The sequence below is a fragment of the Scyliorhinus canicula genome, chromosome 8 (genome assembly GCF_902713615.1).
Source record: "Scyliorhinus canicula chromosome 8, sScyCan1.1, whole genome shotgun sequence".
In the NCBI taxonomy this organism is placed as follows: domain Eukaryota; kingdom Metazoa; phylum Chordata; class Chondrichthyes; order Carcharhiniformes; family Scyliorhinidae; genus Scyliorhinus; species Scyliorhinus canicula.
In genome coordinates this window covers 136,611,035-136,632,357 of record NC_052153.1, presented here as the reverse complement: position 1 = coordinate 136,632,357, position 21,323 = coordinate 136,611,035, and the positions used below count along the sequence as shown (strand labels likewise).

The 21,323-nt window shown below is 48.6% G+C and overlaps 1 protein-coding gene across 8 annotated transcripts in view; it reads left to right on the top strand.

Moving 5' to 3' along the window:
* Positions 1-21,323, top strand: part of adgrv1 (adhesion G protein-coupled receptor V1) — an 838,553-nt gene that overhangs the window by 62,321 nt on the left and 754,909 nt on the right. For all 8 annotated transcript variants that reach the window (XR_005461637.1, XM_038805279.1, XM_038805282.1 and 5 more), the window contains exons 6-8: positions 18-131; positions 6,993-7,558; positions 13,978-14,248. Coding sequence is in view for 7 of the 8 variants with exons in the window: in XM_038805279.1 (XP_038661207.1) it covers positions 18-131; positions 6,993-7,558; positions 13,978-14,248 (951 nt within the window). In the remaining variant the exon portion in view is untranslated. The remainder of the gene's footprint in view (positions 1-17; positions 132-6,992; positions 7,559-13,977; positions 14,249-21,323) is intronic.

Below are 21,323 nucleotides of genomic sequence, written 5' to 3'. Positions count from 1 at the left end.
TGTATTTGTACTGGCAGATTACAGCAGGCCCAAATTCTGCAGATGAAGACATCAGCCCGGCAAGGGGAAACATCATTCTTCCTCCTGGGAGAGCAGTGGTAGTTTATAACCTTTCCATTATAGATGACCAGGTGAGAAACACAGTCCTAAAGAATGCAAATTATAAACATTCTATACGGAGTGAAATGCTTTTCAGCCACACATGAACATACGGACTCGATGCAGGAGTAGGCGACTCAGCCACTTGAGCCTTTTGAGGAAGAAAGTTCCAAAGACTCACAATCCTCCTGAGAGAATCCTCATCTCTGTCTTCAGTGACTAACCCCTTATTTTAAGTAGTGACCCCCAGTTCTAGATTCTCCCGCATCCACCCTGTCATGCCTCCTTGGGACCCATGTTTCAATCCACTCTTTTTTTACACTTTAAATTCCAATGGATACGAAAGAAGTATTGCTTATCCAACCTTCCCTCATAAGACCACCCAATGTATTTAGGAGGAATAAGCCCCAGGAGTACATGGTTGTTTTTGTTTCGACTGATGCCTACTGTAATTGTGACAAATTCTCATCGAAAGGCCACAAGCTCAGTTGAAATTAGTGTCACTAGTTCCTGGTCTTTAGTTTAGTCTTGGGGAAGTTGTGTCATTTGTACTTTCATCAGGAAATTACGTAATACCTGAATGAAGGACATTTGTATGCGTGTTATCTAATTTGTTTTGCTAATTGTGCTGGTGTGAAAAAGACAATAGGCTGCGCAGACCTTGGTGATCAAACACCTGAAGCTAGAAATGACTGCTGCTGATAAAAGCAGATGACTATGTGAAATGTTCACATGACATTCTTCCTGTTATTTGAACAGTTGACCTATTTAAAATAAATGGGTTAATTTGCTTCATTAAGATAAAAGACAGGGGACTGCCAGTGGAGTTAATGTAAGGGGAAGACGTGTACGAGGTGACTCCCGCTAGGATACTGTTCTATTAGTCCTTTTCGCTTTGTTTCTGGTAGCATTTTCATTTAAAAATCTACTTGTTTAATGGACTAAAGTACCTACATAGGTGAAATGCCTAGAAAACCCCGGGGAAAAAAGCCTGAAAGTAGAAGTCCATCGACTGAATCAGAGTCTTCTCTGGGCTCACCGGTGGAGAAAATGGCAGAGCCATCTTCTGTGACTCTGGCCACTCCATTAACGGCTGAGATGCTTTCAAGCACCGTGGTGGCAGAATTTGACAAACACTGGCAGATTGAGTCGGGGGACCTCCGCAAATCAATTGAAGAGTCCTTGGCTCCCATTCGTTTGGCACTGAAGAGGACCAATAAAGTGGTAAAAGCGCATGGTGACACGATACAAGACATGGAGGTGGCCCTTTCGAGGCACAGCGACCAGATTGCCCCTGCTCAATGCGCATAAAGTGGTGAAAGCCAAAGTGACTGATTTGGAGAATCATTCCAGATGGCAAAATATAAAGCGGATAGAAGGCCCAATTCTCTGAGTATTTTACGAAGATGTTTGGGAAGATAGGGGAGGGTACTCGCTTTTCCTCCCGAGCTGGACCAAGCCCAACGGATTCTATTTTTAATAAAAATTTAGACTACCCAATTCATTTTTTCAATTAAGGGACAATTTAGCATGGCCAATCAACCTACCCTTCACATCTTTGGGTTGTGGGGACAAAACCCACGTAACCTCCAGATGGACAGTGATCCAGAGCCGGGATCAAACCTGGGACCTCGGCGCTGTGAGGCTGCAATGCTACCCATTGTGCCACCGTGCTACCCTGCCCAATGGATTCTTTGACAGAAGCCTCGTACCAGCAAACCACAGTGCGCAGAAATCGTGAAGCTTCACAGCTTCCAAGAAAATAAGCGGGTCCTGAGATGGGCAAAGGAACATTGCAACCACAAATGGGAAGGCCATGCCATTGAGTTTTTAATCAGGATGTGGGTGCAGTGCTGGTAACGAGGTGGACGGTGTTCAACAACGCCAAAGCCGCTCTGTATAAAGTTTGGGGTGGTGTACCTGGTGCGGGTAAGAATGACATTTAAAGGAAAATACTTTTTTTGATGCGCTGGAGGAGATAGATTCCTTTGTAAAGAAGCATCGGCTGGGTACAGGTTGTTTGAGATTCAGGTTTTTGGATATTGGGCAATTGTTTGCATTTTACTGTTTTTGTTGAATGTTTTGCAAATTGGACTTGGTAGGAGGTTTAATTTTACGTGGGTTTTTGCACTTTTTGTTCTAACTGTTGTGAAAATATATAGCTTCTGTTGGAATACTATGTTTTAAGGGGTTATTATACTTTGTGTCTCTTTTCTGTAAGCATTTTTTACATGCTGGGTGGGAGCCGCCCTGCTAGCCAAAGAGTGAGCTAACAGGAATGGTGCTGAGGGGTTGACTGCAGCTCATTGTATTAGTTTTGTTTTAGATAATGAGCTGAGTGTTTTTCTTCTTGGTTGATTATAAATAAGTTTTAGTGGTTTATGTTTGCTTTCTGTTTTCTGCATGCAGATGTGGTTGTAGTAGTGTCTGAGGGCAGGCAATAGGGGAGTGGGGGACAGGGGTAGTTCACTGACGATGGCTGCATAATTTTCTTTGCTTAATCTTATTAGTGTATTTGGTGGCCACCTTGAGTGGGCCAGTTGGTGCAATTTCTACACAACTGTTCGATAATCCCTCTTAGTGGAAATGACTGATTCCGAATCGTGACGGGAGGTGAGGTGATGGGGGAGGGGGGGTTGGGGGTTGAGAGGCACCAGTTCATTTGGTCACCTGGAAAGTCAGGGGGGTTGAATGGCCCACTAAAAAGGTCAAGAGTATTTGCCAATATTGTGAAGGTAATTGGGTGATTTGGTGATCCAGGTTCCATATGGGGCAAATGAAGGTGAGTTCCTGTAAGGGTTCCAGCTTTGCTGCATTAGTAACCTCATCGCTGCTTTTCACTCCGGCAAGATTTTCATCAACCGGTACTTGTGTCCACCCTGAGAATGTGGAAGCAGTTCAGACAACATGTTGAACTTAGATCCATGTCTTTGCTCTTCCCTATCTATACTCACCTTGCTTTGCCAGTGGGTTTGGACTCAACGTTTAGGTAATGGGAAGGGCTTGGAGACGTTTGTGGACTTTGTTTTGTGGAGGGAAAGTTTGCCAGCTTTAAGGAGCTGTCGGAGAAATTTCAATTCCCTGGTTCCAAACACTTAATATACTTTCTGATTCGTGCAAGGCTTTCCCTCTTGCTACTACCCTCCTCCCTGTTGAAAAGGATTTTGTCTTTGGCTGGGTCGTGGGCGGGGGGTGTAATTATTTTGTGCATAGACAGCCAGATCCTATCAGCAGAGTCGGCTCCATTGAAGGAGGTTATGGTGAAATGACAGGGTTAATTGAGTCCTATTCTGGATGACTGAGGTTTGGAGCCAGACTCTTCACGGGGTTAACTCCATGTCTTCTTGTGTTCAGCTTAGCCTGATCCAGTTCAAGGTTGTGCACAGGGCTCATCTGACCAGGGCGAGGATGAGTGGAATTTTCTCTAGGGTGGAGGACAGCTGTGAGCATTATTTCTGGTCTTAGAACATAGAACATACAGTGCAGAAGGAGGCCATTCGGCCCATCGAGTCTGCACCGACCCATTTAAGCCCTATCCCCGTTACCCAATAACCGCTCCTATCCTTTTTTGGTCACTAAGTGCAATTTAGCATGGCCAATCCAACTAACCTGCATGTCTTTGGACTGTGGGAGGAAACCGGAGCACCCGGAGGAAACCCACGCAGACATGGGGAGAATGTACAGACTCCGCACAGTCAGTGACCCAGCAGGGAATCAAACCTGGGACCCTGGCGCTGTGAAGCCACAGTGCTAACCATTTGTGCTACCGCCTGGTCCCAAGTTAGTAAGCTTTTAGATCTCTCTCTCTCTTCAACATCAGGTCAGAGATACTTAGTGTTGATCTGGAGCCATGTCCGCTGGTGGCCTTTTTCGGGGTAACAAACTCGGCGGAGCTGTAAATGGGGCTGCAGAAGGCAGAAGTCCTCGCCTTTGCCTCATTAGTAGCCCGGATATCACTTCTGCTTTGGTGGAGCTCTCCTGCTCCGCCTAGTGCCGCTGCTTGGTTGGGTGCCCTCACGTTGTTCTTATATTTGGAGCTGCTCTAAGGAGTGGGACCAAACGGCACTCCCGGACGTAGGTCTCAAGACCTCCTTACCCGGGACCCACAGGCCTCCCTCGATTTACTGGTCTCCCAGGGAGGCTGCAGCCAGGAGCTAATCAGTGCTGATCCACACCAATGTGGACCAGGTGGAATGGCACCCGGGGGGCGGGGCGGGGGGGGTGGGGTTGGGGATCTCCTGGTCCATTGGAGATGCCTGGGTGGTTAAGGTCAGTGCAGGGTGGCGCCCTGCCCCTCTACCTGAAATGTGGGCACCTTGGCACTGCCAAGATGGCTGGAGCACTGCCTGTAAGAATGTCTTGGTGGCACTGCCAAGGGTGGGCCCAAGGAATCCATGTCCATGAAAGGGAGGGAGGTTGGTGTGCAGGGCAGGTAAGTGGGGACTTCCAGCACCAGAGATTCGGCGGGGGCGGGAATCGTGCAGCGCCTGTCAGTGGGCACCCCTCGGCGATGCTCCGGCCTGTGATGGGCCGAAGTCCTGCTGCTGTCATGCCGGTCCGGCCGGTGGGAATCAAACCACCTACCTTACCGGCGAGATCAGGTGGCGCGAGCGGGCTCAGGGGTCATGGGGGGGGGGGGGGGGGGGGTGCTGGGCGATCTGTCCCCGGGGGGTGCCCCCACAGTGGCCTGGCCCGCGATTGGGGCCCACCGATCGGCGGGCGGGCTTGTGCCGTGGGGCCACTCTTTTCCTTCCGCGTTCACCATGGTTCACGCCACTCCATCCCGCCGGGACCCCCCGCCCCACCGGGTAGGGGAGAATCCCGGCCCTGAATTCAGCGCCCCAGTGCTAACTAAAATTCTAAGTGTGGTCTAAACTGGCGAGAAACTCCCCAGGACCCACAAAAGTGATGAAGTGTCATTGAATAGCGGTGGGGAACTTGCCGGAAACTCCCTGAAAAACCTGACACAAATGAACTTAGACATTTTCTGGGGATCTAAATATCTAAGCAGGCTGAATTCTCCCATAAGTCTTCAAAAAGACTATTAAGCAGGTCAGCAAGAGTTAACTTGTAACTGAATAAAATTGTTCAGTGCCACATACTCAGGGACAATAGACACACTTTTTATGCAAGTTTCTAGTCAAAGGTTTAATTCCCCTGTGACTAATTTAACATAGAAATCATGGGCTGGATTCTCCCAACGGGAGACTAAGTGCCGACGCCGGACTGAAAACCGGAGTGTTTCACTCAGGCATCGGAGGCCGCTCCTCGCCCCCTATTCTCCTACCCCCATGGGGCTAGGAGCGGCGCCGAATAATTTACGTGCGCCGGGCCTTGGCACCTCGTGAAAGCGGCGCCGCGTAAATTACGTCGCCCGCGCATGCGCGGTTGCTGTCCTCCCCGCGGGCGCCCCGCTAGAAATGGAGGAGTGATCTTGCGGGGCGGCGGAGTAAAAGAGTGCGTCCTTCAGAGACGCCGGCCAGCCAATCGGTGGGCACGATCGCGGGCCAGACCCGTTCTGACCACCCCCCCCTCCCCCACAGGCCGCCCCCGCAGCGTTCGCTGGCAGACCAGGTGTGGTTGGCGCCGGCGTGAATCCGTCATATTGGGCAGGCCACTCGGCCAATCCGGCCGGAGAATCGCAGCTCGTCCGTTACAAACGGCGACCGGCGATTCTCCGAGCGGCCTGCCGTAAATCTCGGCGCGCCGTTTTGGAGGGGGTGGGAGATTCGTGTGCGGGTGCCGGGGCGGCGTGGTGGGACTCACCCGGCGCCTCCGCGATTCTCCCACCCGGCATGGGGGGGAGAATTGCACCCCGTATTTACACAAATAATGAACTGCATGCTGAATTTATCCTGACCCGATTGTCATGTTAATTTTTGGTTCTCCCATAACGTATGATAATTGATGTGCGAAGTGAATTACTTAAGTTGCGTTGTTTCATACTGCACCCAATTTATAAGATGCAAATCTGTGATATTTTAGAATTTTTATGAATATCATTTGTCCAACAGTAAAGATGCATGAATTCCAACCTGCTATGGGGATTCATTATTCAGAAATTGAGTGTTTTGGCACATCTAAACAATTAAGGCATCACAGATATGTAAAGCTCAAAACCTCCAACTTCTATGGTTCCATTGCTGTCAAAGTAATGTAACAATGTGGGACCCCCATGTGTCCATAGACTAAATCATATTATCCATTCTGTTGAGTAATGGCAGTGTAATTATCATAATCACTATCGTCTTCCTACAATGCAGAAGGAGCTCATTCGGCTCATCGAGTCTGCAGCGACCCTTCAGAAGAGCTTGTCCACACAGCCCTATCCCTAAAATCTAACATGCACATTCCTGGACACGAAGGGTCAATTTAGCATGGACAATCCACCTAACCTGCACATCTTTAACTGTGGAAAGAAACTGGAGCACCGAGAGGAAAGTCACGCAGACACAGGGAGAAAGTACAAACTCCACACCGTCACTCAAGGCTGGAATCGAGCTTGGGTCCCTAGTGCTGTGAGGCAGCAGTGCTAATCGCTGCGGCACTGTGCTGTCTCAACAGAAGACTTGCGCTTCTAAGGGTATTTCAGAAAACAGGTGGAAGGAGAATCAGATCATTGTCTTGCACTTCTCAGGGTGGAACTTTAGTTAAACTTAAGAAAATTTCAGAAACTTAATTTGGAGGTTGGCTTCAGAACTCCCATCAGATGCATCTTAAGACATGATGGGATGGGCCTGCTCCTTCTTTACCTATTCCTGGGATTTGGACAAAGTTTAAATGAGATGTAATGCCTGTGCTACTGCCCCAAATCCATGTCTTATAATGGCTGATGCTGCTTCCCTCTTCAACCACCAGAAATTTATGTAATTAACTTCATTTTATTTTTTCAGATCCCTGAAAATGATGAAGTTTTCACTGTACTGCTGATGAGTGTGGAGGGAGGAGCTGAAATCAATGCTTCACAAAGCAGCTTTCAACTTAAAATCAACAAAAATGACAGTCCATTGCGATTAGCTCGAGCATTGTACACCGTGTCAGAGACAGATGATGTGATTACTATACCAGTTATTCGTGGGAAGGACCAGTCTGGAAAATTAATTGGTTCTGATGATGCTCTGGTTTCTATTAATTACCAGATAGTAACTGGCAACAGTTCTGCCAGTGCATTGTTACAATCTGATTTTATTGATCTTCATCCAAACAGAACGATTATTTTCCCGCCTTACGTTTATGAAGTAAATCTGAAATTTCATATTATCAATGATCCTACCCCTGAAATTGCAGAGTCATTTCAGATTGTGTTACTTGAAGATACAATCAAGGGAGATGCTGTGCTGCTAGCTCCCAATACAATCCAGGTTATTATTGAGCCAAATGACAAACCTCACGGAGTTCTGTCCATTAGCAGCGGTCTTCTAGCACAAAATGTTGTTATTAATGAAGACATGACAACAAGGTAGGATGTTTCTGCGTTACAGCTTTGTGCATTACTATGTTTAGTAATATTCTTTGGTTTTCAGAAGCAATATTGCATGTTTTTGATGTGTCGTATAAAATCTGGTTAGAGTCACTGTGACCACTGACTTCAGTTTTTCTTTTAATGATGCAATTTTCCAAATCATAAGAGGACAACTGAGATTGCTCCTGAGCATAATAATTGAAGTTAATTTACTGTTATTTGAAAATGAAATGAAATGAAAATCGCTTATTGTCACGAGTAGGCTTCAATGAAGTTACTGTGAAAAGCCACTAGTCGCCACATTCCGGCACCTGTTCAGGAAGGGTATTACGGGAATCGAACCATGCTGCTGGCCTGTCTTGGTCTGCTTTCAAAGCCAGCGATTTAGCCAAGTGTGCTAAACAGCCTGGTAATCTAATAATCATGTTCCGTATTTACTAATCTATCCGAAAGACTCAAATAATTGATTTCATATCTCTTGTGCTCATGAGGGGCGCGATTCTCTGCTCCCACGCCGGGTGGGAGAATCGCGGGAGGGCCGCTCTGGCACCCCCCGCGATTCTCCCACCCCCACCCCCCCAGAATGGCGTGTCCCGTTTTGCAACACGACGCTCGGAGAATCGCGGGCTGCCGTTTTTCATGGCGACCCGTGATTCTCCGACCCGGATGGGCCGAGCGGCCTGCCGTTCCCGACCGGTTCACGCTGGCGGCAACCACACCTGGTTGCTGCCGGCGTGAACAGCGCGCCAAAGGTGAGTATGGGGCTTGTGCGGGGCGGAGAGGGGAGTGATCTCCACGGCCGTGCTCGGGAGGGGACTGGCCCGCGATCGGTGGCAACAGCGTCGGGCCTTGCGGAGAATTCTGCCCGAGCAATTTTGAAACTCCATCTTAACACAAGTTCGTTAACATGCTATGAATATATAATGAGCTCTATAAAAATTTAAGCAGACCAGAGGGAATCAAAGCTCTGTTGAAGAAGAGAACCTTGTGTTTTTTTGAAGGCAGGGATGGAGAAGCCAAAGTCAAGATGCTAAGGGATGGAGTTCCCAGGAGGGTATGGTCCAGGTGACTGAATGATGAGCTGCCATTAGCTAAACTGAGGGATGGAAATAAGCTGGTGCTGAAAGACTAAAGGGTATGCTTGGAGATGCAGTGTGAGAGGAGATCACTGGAGAAGAGCTGTTTACCAGAACCATAGGCATTGCAAAGGCTGCTTTAATTGAGGTAGGAGGGGGCATTAAGGTGGTCTTGGAACAATTAGTGCCTGGGACAGTGGGGGATAAAAGAGTTTGCATGGCTGAAGCAGTGAGTGGAGTCGGGAAGCACCAAAACAGGATTTATGTAATCAGTTTGGAAAAGTTGGAGTTTTAAGGAGTAAAGACAGAGGTAAGGAGCACAATGAGGGTAGACAGTGAGGCAAGTATAATGGGAGTGGAAAAGTGGGAAAGCTCAGATCTGGGAACATGTTAGAATAGCGTCCAATTTGTCAAATAAATATATCATAATCGCCCAAGAAGGTTAGTGTGTGCTTCAGAATTAATATAGGATCGGAGACACTGGGCGGAATTCTCCCAAAATACTGACTGTGGCTGCGATTCTCCAGAAAGATTTCTAAGAGTTGTAGCGAGCGGAAATAGCCACGGGTTTCCCGATGCTCGGCCCAGCGAGGCCAACAACACTACTCATCGTTAATTGATACACTTAACGAGGTGTTGAAATCTACCTGTGGTTAAGTGTAGTCTCTATACACTTAACTAAGGAGAAATTTGCACTACACGTCTCGGGTGCGAAATTAAATCTTTATTGGGTGTCTATTGATTATAATTAAGAGTTTGAAATCATCTTGTGGTTACAAACCAAAAGTTCTCAAGACAGCCCCTGCCAGCAGAAGACTTTGAAGAAATAATTAAACTTAGCAGCTTACAAATGACTTGAAATTTGAAAACAGTATTGGTTTCTTGCTCAAAGCAAAACAGCTTGCGCAGATTTAGAGTTAGAATAGAAATATGAAAATACGAAATAAAGATGGTAGATAGTCAAGCAAATAGGAGAGGGTGATTCATAAATGAAGATAGATGCCCAGTCCACTATCTTTAAGGAATTTGTTATCAATCTGAGTCAGTCTGTTCCTACTCCTGTAATATGCTGATTGGTTTGGATGAGTCTTCAATACATTTGATTTGATGATTAGTTGTCAATCATCAATGTGCAACATAGGCTTGACTATGTTGTATCTTTGGATTCCTTCTGTGTGTTGGAATGTAAGCTTACACTTATCATTAGGTTGGTATTTGCTGACTGTTATAATATTCACATTTTGAACAATGGCAGATTCATGTTAACTTTAGTGTTAATTTGACCTTGATGAAATTGTTGCACTATTCAGTACTTTTGCAAATGTTTCAAACAAATTCTGTGAGTTTGCAGATTTTTCTGTAAGCTATGTGGTTTTTAAATTGATATGGGATTAATTCAGCTCTGTAGTTTATGACATCCATTTTAAAATGGTTTTCAAACTGGGTTGTTTTTAAATCTATTACCAATACTCCTTTTTACCTATCATAAATACCAGATTCCCTTCACGAGGCCTCACAGGCTTCTCGCCACAAATGAAGGCTCGCCAGCCGATTCGCCGGCACCACACTTGCAAGCCCTCTGCTAACAAGGTCGAGCAGTACTTAAGCAGCACTTGCTCAGCCAACCCCAGCCAGCTCGCAACAATGGCGCTGAGGAGACCAGCACCAAGAATTTCACACTGACCTGTGGAGGTTGCCAGATGCCATGGATGCCAGGAGGGATGTCCTATCCCCCAGAGGTCCATGAAGGTTAGCCATAGGACAAACAGTTCTGCCTGGGACGAGGTGGCGGCAGCTGTGATTGCTGGAGTGTGACCAGGAGGACTGGCCTCTTTATTTCTGTTTCTACACCAGGCAGCACGAGTGAGTAGACACCAACGCCCGACTCCGCCCCAAGACATGTCCACCCCCACGGGGGGGAATCCACCTCCCAACTCTCCATGTGACCCCCCCAACCCTCATTTCCAACCCCTTCCCCCAACCGCCCCCATCACACCTTCCCTTACACCACTGAACCATGCATGTGGCTAACGATGCCCTCTCCGTGTCTCCTCAGGAAAAGCTCTCCCATAATAGCTGGGAGATTGTTCAGACTGGCGGTGGTGTGCCAATGTTAAGAATCTTCACCTCCTTCAAGGATAGTGCCCTGGAGGTGACTGGGGTGACCGAGGGCAGAGTGGTCACCCACGTGGAGGCAGGCAGACGTCACAGAGGTGAGAAACCACTGGGCTCCATCCAGGGGCTTGTCAACGTGAGTTGTTATTGCCTTTCTGACTGATTGACCCATCCCTCCCACTGACCACATGTCCATTCACCCGCAGATCCTCCAGTCGATGGTGCCGGTCCATCCCGGGCGGCAATCTCTCCAGCCGAGCAGGTGATAACCTCGGAGGAGAACTCCGAGGATGCCACGGAGTAGTCGTGGCACAGCTGTCATCCTCACTCTCCACCAGTGCAGATACACACACCTCGGTGGGAAATGTTCGTGGTCAGGCTTCGGGGGCACAATCTGGTGAGCATCACACTGCTGCTGAAGTACCTGCAGGCGAGACAGCAGGTGGAGAACTGCTGGATTCCAGGTCCCAGCCTGATGCAAAACCTGTGGAGCTGATGGAGACACGAGGGAGCAGATGGGAGAGGCTGATGTCAGCATCACTCCAACAGATCCATAGCCACTTGGAGAAGGTCCAGAGGCTACAGGCGCAGGAGATGCTGCTGGCAATGCATGGCACTGAGGCCAACATTGCTGGGGTGGCGACTGCAGTGGAGAGCTTAGTACACAATGTTGGCACCATTACTGAAGGTATCCAAGGCGTTGTGCAGTCGGTGAAGACCATGGCTGAGGGTTTTTACAGAACGTTTGCCTATTTGGGGATGTCACCCAGTACCAGGCTGACCTTGATAAGGTTCTGCAGAACATGTCCCGCTTGCGGATGGGAATGGCCGAGGCACTGCGGAGCTTCTCCCAGTTGCAGGTGGGCATTGCCAGGGCGCTGCAGAGGATGTCCCAGTCACTGGGGAGCATCGCTGAGGACGTAGAAACGATGTTACGGACCATGGGGAAACGCCAGGTCTGGCAGAGCTAGATGATGCAGGGGTAGCCGGGGCTCAAACCAGCTGCCACTCCGTCCCAATGTGAACTCCAGGGCCCTATGGGCACCGAGCAGGAGGTGGCTACCCGGACACGTTCCACGGAGTGACGATGGTAGCCACCAGCTCCCCCGAGTTCCACCCTTCTGATGAGGCCACATCTCGCAGCCAGCACACGGGACAGGGCAGCATGGCTGTGCATATGCAGCCGACAAGTGAGCTGGGCCCTCTGACCCCAGAGTCCCCAAAGGACGCCCACCAGGGGCATCGAAGGACAACGTAAGCAGCTAGCTGCTTCCACGTCAGATGTGACCCTGGGACACACTTCGATGTAGTGTTAGAGCCAGGAGGGCAAAGCACATAAAGGATCACTGAGTGCACCAAGGGGATGGGGACTGGGGGATGGGGCAGCACCATCGGGAGGGTGGCGAATTGTCAATCACAATAAACACCTTTGTGCACAAACAGTATGATGCCTCTGTCACCTTCAGCGATGTGGGCTGACCTCCGAACCCTTGGCTCATCTCTCCAGGCACACCCCTCTCCCTGGCACCCACCCACCCGCCAGCTATGGACATGTCCCCGGAGCTGTGCCCCATCCCCTGTATGTTCGAATGTTGGCTGTTGCATGTGTGCTTCCCACAGTGTTCAGGCACCAAGGTTTGATTGGGATGCTAGGCCATGACTCCCACATGCTATGTGGCCCACCTACCCACGGGAATCCACTTGATTTATTAGCCTTCAGCCGCACAGCCAGAGGCCTCAGCAGTCGGTGAGGTTATGTCGGTGGGGCAAACTGGAAGGGGCAAGATTTGCCCCACGAACGGGTACACACATTCCAGGGGTCGGCATGGTGGTGGTGCGAGGGGTTGCTCCATAGTTTCCCCCGCCGCTCATCCTCCCATGGTGGCCCATCCCTACGGAGGGTCCCCCACCCCTCACCGAGCACAGGGGTGACAAGCCTAGCACCCTCGGGCTCTTTGCCTGTGATCAAAGATGGCAACTCCCCTCCTTGGCTCCCCATAGAAGCCCTTCCGCCAGTCCACGTTTTTCAAAAGAAGTACTAATCGGCGCCAGCGTGAGCACTTGCTGGGGAGGCCATGGGGTGTTGGCTATGGGGTGGCTTCGTTAATTGGTGATAATTGAAATGAAATGAAAATCGCTTATTGTCACAAGTAGGCTTCAAATGTAGATACTGCGAAAAGCCCCTATTCGCCACATTCCGGCGCCTGTTCGGGGTGGCTGGTACGGGAATTGAACCATGCTGCTGGCCTGCCTTGGTCTGTTTTAAAAGCCAGCTCTTTAGCCCTGTGCTAAGCCAGTCCCATTGGTTTCTTGCCATGCTACGGCGAGATCCAGATTTAGCCTATGGGAGCGGGCCGGTTGCATTGGAAACTGTTTGGCGTGGATCTCGTTTTTTGCGTCTCCCGCTGTTTACCGGCCTCGTTTCGCTTGAGCAAGAGGCTAGCGAGGCTGGAGAATTGCGTCTGGAGAGTCATTTCAGGTGGAAAAACTGGTGAGATTCCCGCTGGCTGTTTCGGCATGATTTCCATTGCAATCTACCCAGATTTAGTAATTTTATTGGAACCTGGGGAGATTCCCACTGGGAAAGAGAAGTGCAGGACCCGGCTCTTTTGAAATCGGGCATCATTTTTAAAGAGTGTCCTGATCTCCAGACAACACGAGAGCCACAACCCTCCCTTTAAAGCCCCACTCCCCACCTGAACCTTCCACCCCCCCTTTCAGGTCTCGCTCCTTGGTAGTGCCTCTTAGCACCCTGGCAGTGCCAATCAGTGCCTGGCACTGCCCTGCCCTGCCCTGTCCCTGATCACCCAGGGGCTCCAATAGCCTCCGAGCTCCCTGGCGTAGTCATCACAACTGGTCTCCGTTTATTGAGATCAGTGATTACCGCCGGCCTCATGCTCTGCAGTGAGTTGGGGGGAGGGGGTAATCTTGGTCGGTGAGGGCGCTCTGACGGTGATTAGTTCAGGATGAGCAGAAAAAAGCTGAAAATATATATTTTAAGAGTCTTTCATGACGTCAGTAAGTTATTTTTTGACAGCAGAGTAGTAATTAAAACTACATGTGGCTAATGTGATGTCACATTTTATATGGTTGATCCAAACTGGTCAATTAAAATATAAGTTACTGCGAAAGAATGACAGATTTTAGATGGTCTTACAAATCTAATTGTTGTTACAGTGTTTATTAAACCATGCAGTAATCCTTTCCTGGATATTCTGATTGCAGATTTGATGGAATTACCATTGTAAGAAACGGTGGGACTCATGGTAACGTTTCTGTGAATTGGCTTATTACAAGGAACAGTACTGACTCTACTGCTGTCATGGTAGACCTAATGCCAGCTTCAGGAACTCTAAACCTTGTGGAAGGACAGATGTTGGCTACTGTGCACCTCACCATCATTAATGATAATTTGCCAGAGGAAGCAGAGGCTTACCTTTTCCAACTTCTAAACAGTACAATAAAGGGAGGAGCAGAACTAGATGAACCCATGCAAGTAAGTTTATTAAAATTGTTGTGTAGAGATACTTTATAGTTTTCGTGGGTATACTCCTGAAAATATATAAATTGCTTTGAGTAACATTTTAGTGGCTAATAGACAGTATAAGTGAAAATAACACAAGTACTTGCATATATGAAGCACCTTTTCACAACCTCTGGATGAAAAGCTCTTCACTGTCGCTGGAGTACTTTAGAAGTCTTGCTCAGCGATGCATCAATAAATAATCTATTTTAGTGATGTAAGAGGATCATAGATCAGACAATAAATTTCGGACAAGGACGGCTGGATTCTCCAGTCCCCCAGCAGCGCGTCTGTCAGTGGTACGCGGCGGCTTTCTCTACTCACGCCGCTAGTGAATGGGATTTCCCATTGAAATCACCCTATGCTGCAGGGAAACCCGTGGATGGGAGTACGCTGCTGGTGAGAGCAGACAATCCCAACGGCTGGAGAATTCCCGCCAGAGACAATTGATGGAGTGGTCTCAGGACAATTCATTGAGCAACAAAAGTTATACTTCACAAAAGAAATGCAGCCAATGTTCTAGTTTAGACAAACAATCGGTCCATGTATATGGCTTTATTTAATTCAAGCCATGCAGGCTTTTTCACACATCTGCAATTATCTCTTCATCTACCAGGAATCCTAAAAATACAATAAGAAGGAACTTATTGCACAAAAAGGGAGCAATATTCCCAAAAAATGACGAAGGGTCGATTCTCCCCTCCCCACCCCGCTAAAATCAGAAATGGGCGGAGACTCCCGAGTCAGCTCAAAATGGGATTGGTGCTGGTGGCAGACCCGCCCCGAATTTCCGATCACGTCCCGCTGGCCATAATGGGCTTTCCTCCCCAGGACAGTGTGATTTGGTGCAAGTATTTAAAAATGGGTTCCTGGCGCCACGGCCTTTGCAGAAGAGCAAGGAAACAATATTTTTTCGGGGTTGCTGGGGTGTATGTCTGCTGACGTGGGGCTAGTGGGGACCAATTTGGTGGCTTGGATCTGAACTCCGTATAGGGTGCTCTGCCTGAACCTCCTTTGCAACGGTGAAAAGCTAACAACTCGCTCCTTAGGTGTTAGTTTCAGACACCTGACTGTTTAAACTGTTGAATGTTGTCAGTTTCCTCGAAATGCTCTGAGGTCTCCTGATCATGTAGATTTCCATTTACCCCGCCCACCTTGAAACCCTTGTGTATCAGAACTCTAATCAACAGGATTGGCGTGGCCAAGCTGTCTCGTAGGACCACCATGTGTTGGATTATCTCTTTGGACTCTTTCCATAGCAGATGAAGCAGGGGATTAGCAGAGTTTACTCCACACAAATATCTCGAGCACCAGTGACAGCTGAAACCCTCATTGGCACACAGCGCTGGTCAGAGTAAAAACTTTACTAGTGCGATTACCATCTAACCACTCAGAAGGCGCACAGCTTTGCTAACACCTTTTGTGGTGGCCATTGACTCCCCACTCTGCAGGAAGGGATTGTGAGGGTAGTGGCTTTGCAAATCATGGGCTGGATGCAAGTCACTGCTAGGAACAGGGCTGTAGTATATAATCTAGAAGGGGTGGGGTGCTTGGTTTGGGGAATGGCGATGGGTTTGCAAGTCTGTGGTGAAGTGACATGTAGTTTGGTGGCTGCCCTGCTGGTAGGAATGTGGTGACTTGTCAGGAAGAAGGTGGCATCGCATTCAACGCTGACCATTGACTGGCCATCCTTCCTCACCTCTGTGAGAACATGTGCCCTCCCAGAATCCTGCGATCCTACAGCCTCCATTTGACAGTCCATTCTCAAGGAGACCCTGGCTATAGCCCAGGCTCAATAACCAAGCATAGCTCAGTGGAACAGGGAGTCACCAGAGCATGGGCTTGCCATCATGTAGAGCGTGAAGGGAGAAGTGACATGGACTGGAGGCTGTAGATGTACAGGAGGAGACATGGGGTAGTGTAAGTGATCATGCAAGATTCCAGATGTGGCCAGTAGCTCATTAACGCTGTGCTGGGTGGGGGAATGGGGAGGGTAGCTCAGAAGTCGCATGCAGGATGACCAGGGGATTGGGGTGGGGGGGCTCCTGACCTTGCTGACTGTCTCTCTATCTCTCTCACTGCCCACCACCACCACAGATATACAATTCGGAACACAGCTGGCGATGCTCACTGTATGCCCAGTTGCTGCTGCCATCACGGATGCATGGTGGCAAGTGTGCCAGGGCCAGCCCAGGCAAGACCCTGCAAGACAGGAGCCTGCCCACAAGAGCAGGGATCAACTGGAGAGGCTCAGGTTCTGGCTGTCCGTCAGGCCGAGGATGGGGTGCCCTTCATCAACAGGAAGGGGTCCCACTCCCTGAACGTGCAGTTTGTGTGTGATCACCAGCTGCATGTGCTTTCCATTAGCATGCACAATGCATATATCGTGGCGCACTCTGACGTTCCCAGCTCGACATCCGAGCCATGAGTGGAGCAGTCCAAGGCATGGCTCAGTCTCAGACACCGGTGAACATTGCTGAGGCACTCCAGAGTATGGCCCAGTCACAGATGTTTATCACTGAGGGCTTTGACACTGTGGTGCAGAGAATAAGGGGCTTCCAGGACTGCCAGCACCAGATCACTATAGTTTCTGGAGGTGAGTACAACTGTCCCACCATCCCTTGGGGTCAACAAGCATTCAGAGGGAGGGGGAAATGCTGGATCCTATCACAAGATCTTCCACCAATGTGACTCAGGCAGTCTACTGTTCTTCTGGCTCCCCTTCCCTTCTGACACCACATCTCAAGCGCAGCGGCCAGAACAGGGTGCCATGAACAGGGAGACATATGATACCAGCAAGTCGGTCGGGGGCCTCTGGTTCCAGGCCTCCTGAGGACGACAGTAAAAGGTATCAAAGGCAGACAGACTCCACCTCTGCATCCTGAGGCAACACCTATATTTCGCATTTGACCACAGAAGATTACGAAGTTATAGGAGCACCAAGTGGGTACTGTGAGGTCAGTAATCATAGTTATAGAATATAGAACAGTACAGCACAGAACAGGCCCTTCGGCCCTCGATGTTGTGCCGAACAATGATCACCCTACTCAAACCCACGTATGCACCCTATACCCGTAACCCAACAACCTCCCCTTAACCTTACTTTTTAGGACACTACGGGCAATTTAGCATGGCCAATCCACCTAACCCGCACATCTTTGGACTGTGGGAGGAAACCGGAGCACCCGGAGGAAACCCACGCACACACGGGGAGGACGTGCAGACTCCACACAGACAGTGACCCAGCCGGGAATCGAACCTGGGACCCTGGAGCTGTGAAGCATTTATGCTAACCACCATGCTACCATGCTGCACCCCTGGATAATTCCCGCCGGCGTTGTCCACACCTGGTCGCTGCCGGCGGGAACTGTGCGGGAACGCTGGGGGGGTGGCCTGTTGGGGGGGGGGGGGTGGTGAGGGGTGTTCCTTCACTGGGGGGGGGGGGGTCCGATGGGGTCTGGCCCGCGATTGGGGCCCACCGATCGGCGGGCCGACCTCTCTAAAGGAGGACCTCCTTTCCTCCGCTGCCCTGCAACATTCATCTGCCGTCTTCTTGTGGGGCGGCCTCGGGGAGGACGGCAACCGTACATGTGGGGGTTGGCGCCGGCCAACCCGCGCATGCGTGGGTGACTTCATTTACGCGACGCCGGCCGCGTCCTTTATGCAGCGCCGCTTTTCATGTGGCGCCAAGGCCCAGCGCGCGTATAAGACGCAACGCCGCTCCTAGCCCCCCGGGGGCAGGAGAATAGGGTCTGGGAGCAGGCTCCGACGCCGAGTGAAACACTCCGGTTTTCACTCCGGCGTCGGGACTTGTCTTTATTTCGGAGAATCGCGCCCATTGCACTTGGTCCCCAACTCCAAATCATCTATGTAAATTGTGAACAATTGTGGACTGATCCCTGAGGGACATCACTAGCTACTGATTGCCAACCAGAGAAACATTCATTAATCCCCACTATTTGCTTTCTATTAATTAACCAATCCTCTATCCATGCTACTACTTTACCCTTAATGCCATGCATCTTTATCTTATGTAGCAACCTTTTGTGTGGCACCTTGTCAACAGCTTTCTGGAAATCCAGATATACCACATCCATTGGCTTCCCGTTATCTACTGCACTGGTAATGTCCTCAAAAAATTCCACTAAATTAGTTAGACACGACCTGCCCTTTATGAACCCATGCTGCGTCTGCCCAATGGGACAATTTCTATCCAGATGCCTCGCTATTTCTTCCTTGATGATAGATTCCAGCATCTTCCCTACTATCGAAGTTAAGCTCACTGGCCTATAATTACCCGCTTCCTGCCTACCTCCTCTTTTAAACAGTGGTGTCATGTTTGCTAATTTCCAATTTGCCGGGACCACCCCAGAGTCTAGTGAATTTTGGTAAATTATCACTAGTGCATTTGCAATTTTCCTAGCCATCTCTTTTAGCACTCTGGGATCCATTCCATCAGGGCCAGGAGACTTGTCTACCTTTAGCCCCATTAGCTTGCCCATCACTCCCTCCTTAGTGATAACACTCATCTTAAGGTCCTCACCTGTCATAGCCTCATTTCCATCAGTCACTGGCATGTTATTTGTGTCTTCCACTGTGAAGACCGACCCAAAAAACCTGTTTTGTTCCTCAGCCATTTCCTCATCTCCCATTATTAAATCTCCCTTCTCATCCTCTGAGGGACCAATATTTACCTTAGCCACTCTTTTTTGTTTTATATATTTGTAGAAACTTTTACTATCTGTTTTTATATTCTGAGCAAGTTTACTCTCATAATGTATCTTACTCTTCTTTATAGCTTTTTCAGTGTCCTCTGTTGCCTTCTGTTACCCCCTAAAGATTTCCCAGTCCTCTAGTCTCCCACTAATCTTTGCCACTTTGTATGCTTTTCCCTTCAATTTGATACTCTCCCTTATTTCCTTAGATATCCATGGTTGATTTTCCCAGTTTCCACCGTCCTTCCTTTTTGTTGGTATAAACCTTTGCTGAGCACTGTGAAAAATTGCTTGGAAGGTTCTCCACTGTTCCTCAACTGTTTCATTATTAAGTCTTTGCTCTCAGTCTACCTTAGCTAGCTCTTCTCTCATCCCATTGTGATCTCCTTTGTTTGAGCACAAAACACGAGTGTTTGATTTTTACTTCTCACTCTCCATCTGGAATTTAAATTCCACCATATTGTGATCGCTCCTTCCAAGAGGATCCCTAACTATGAGATCATTAATCCATCCTGTCTTATTACACAGTACTAGATCTTGGACCGCCTGTTCCCTCGTAGGTTCCATTACATACTGTTCTAGAAACTATTGTGGATACATTCATACACGAGATCTAACAAGAGTCAACGAAGGGAGATACAAATATATGCGGTTGATACCCAGCCTTGGACAACTCACGATCTGATTGCTGTCATGACATCAATGCACCTGGCATGCCAGAGCTTGCACTGTGCCTTCAAGCCCAATGGGAAGTCCTCCCATGTCCTTAACATGGCTGTCCCGCCTGCCATCCAGCATGCCCATCGTGCTGGCAACCTTTACTCTGCATACTCGCTCTCGCCAAATCCGGAGTTCCTGGACCCCAGGCCACTGTCAATAACATCAGAGAGGCTGCGTTCAGCTTTTTTCCGTTCATCCAGATAGTTACCTTTTGGCTTTGAGAGGGTCCTCTGTGGTGAATCCCTGCTGTCTAATGTATGAATGTTGCTACTTGCCTCTATGGTGCTAATGCACCTCGGTTGCAGGCACGCTGTTCAGGGATCCAAGATTGCAGGACACCCAGTCTGGAAAGATTTCTCTCAGGCGGGCCACCTGACCTTTCAAGGCGGCGAGAGTTCTGGCACTATTGAGTGCTTTCACATGTAACAAGGCTAATCCCTCCTTTGAGATAGCTTTCAGCTGTCAAACTAGAGCCGTGTCATAGTTAATGGGGTGTGAAACAACCAAGTACAAAGGCAGAAAAGAAGGCAATGTACAACATTGAAAATACAAAATGTATTGAAACTTCAAAATGGACTTTAAATGAGCAAGAAAAAAGGAAAAACTTCAAGGGGTGAAAAATGGACTTTCAAAAGACAAACTACAGAATGGCTCTGTCCTGGGAGAGTTTTGTAAGACAGACAGCTTGCAGCTGTGGTTTTTCCCGTTAAGGGTGTTCACAAGGATTAAAGATGGCTTCAGTGCTTCACATAACCCAACCCCCCCTCCTTGAAGGACCCCTCCCATAGCTCCTGGCCAGCAGCTACGATGCCATTTAACTGCATCGAGGCAACTGGAGAGTGCATCTCATTTGCTCCCTTCTGTGTCCATGGTGCCTGGTCCCTGCTTTTGCAGAGCAGTACTGAGTGACACCCGCATGACTTCCCACACGTCCCCAAAGTGTAAAAAAGTATAACGGACACAAGAAGTATAAAAAGATGCACAATTCCTACTTGGCTGAGGAATATTGACCAGAGTAGCAATGAACACAAGAATATAAGAACAAGGAGTAGGAGTAGGCCTTCTGGCCCTTCGAGCCTACTCCACCATTCAATGAGATCATGGCTGATCATGGCATCTGTTCCTCTTCAAACAGTGGCACAGAGTCTTTCACATCTTCTGAGGAGATAGGTGGAGCTTGATTTAATGCCTCATCTGAAAGTGGCACATCTGACAGTGCAGTACTCTGCTGGAGTGCCAATCTGAATTATATGTTTTGGGTAATGCCTACCTATAACATTTAACCTGCAAGTATCAATTGGATTATTTGTTATCATGAACCTTTAAGTTTCTCATCATTTGTAGCAGCTGAGGAAAATCTAGACTAGAGTTTTTGTTCACGAGCAGGAATGCTCTTCAGCCAGCTGTTCGCTGCATCCTAGTAACACCATTGGGCATATTACTCTTTAAGAAAACCTTCCGATAACTAAGATGTTTTTTTCTATATTGGGTATTTCTTTGAGTTCTGCAAAACCATATCCAGTCTTGCAAATGTAAGGATTTCAATCATCTTTGAAGCAATCATCTGTGAATATTTAGAATAAATGCAGTGTGTAAAATGATATATGCGTGTA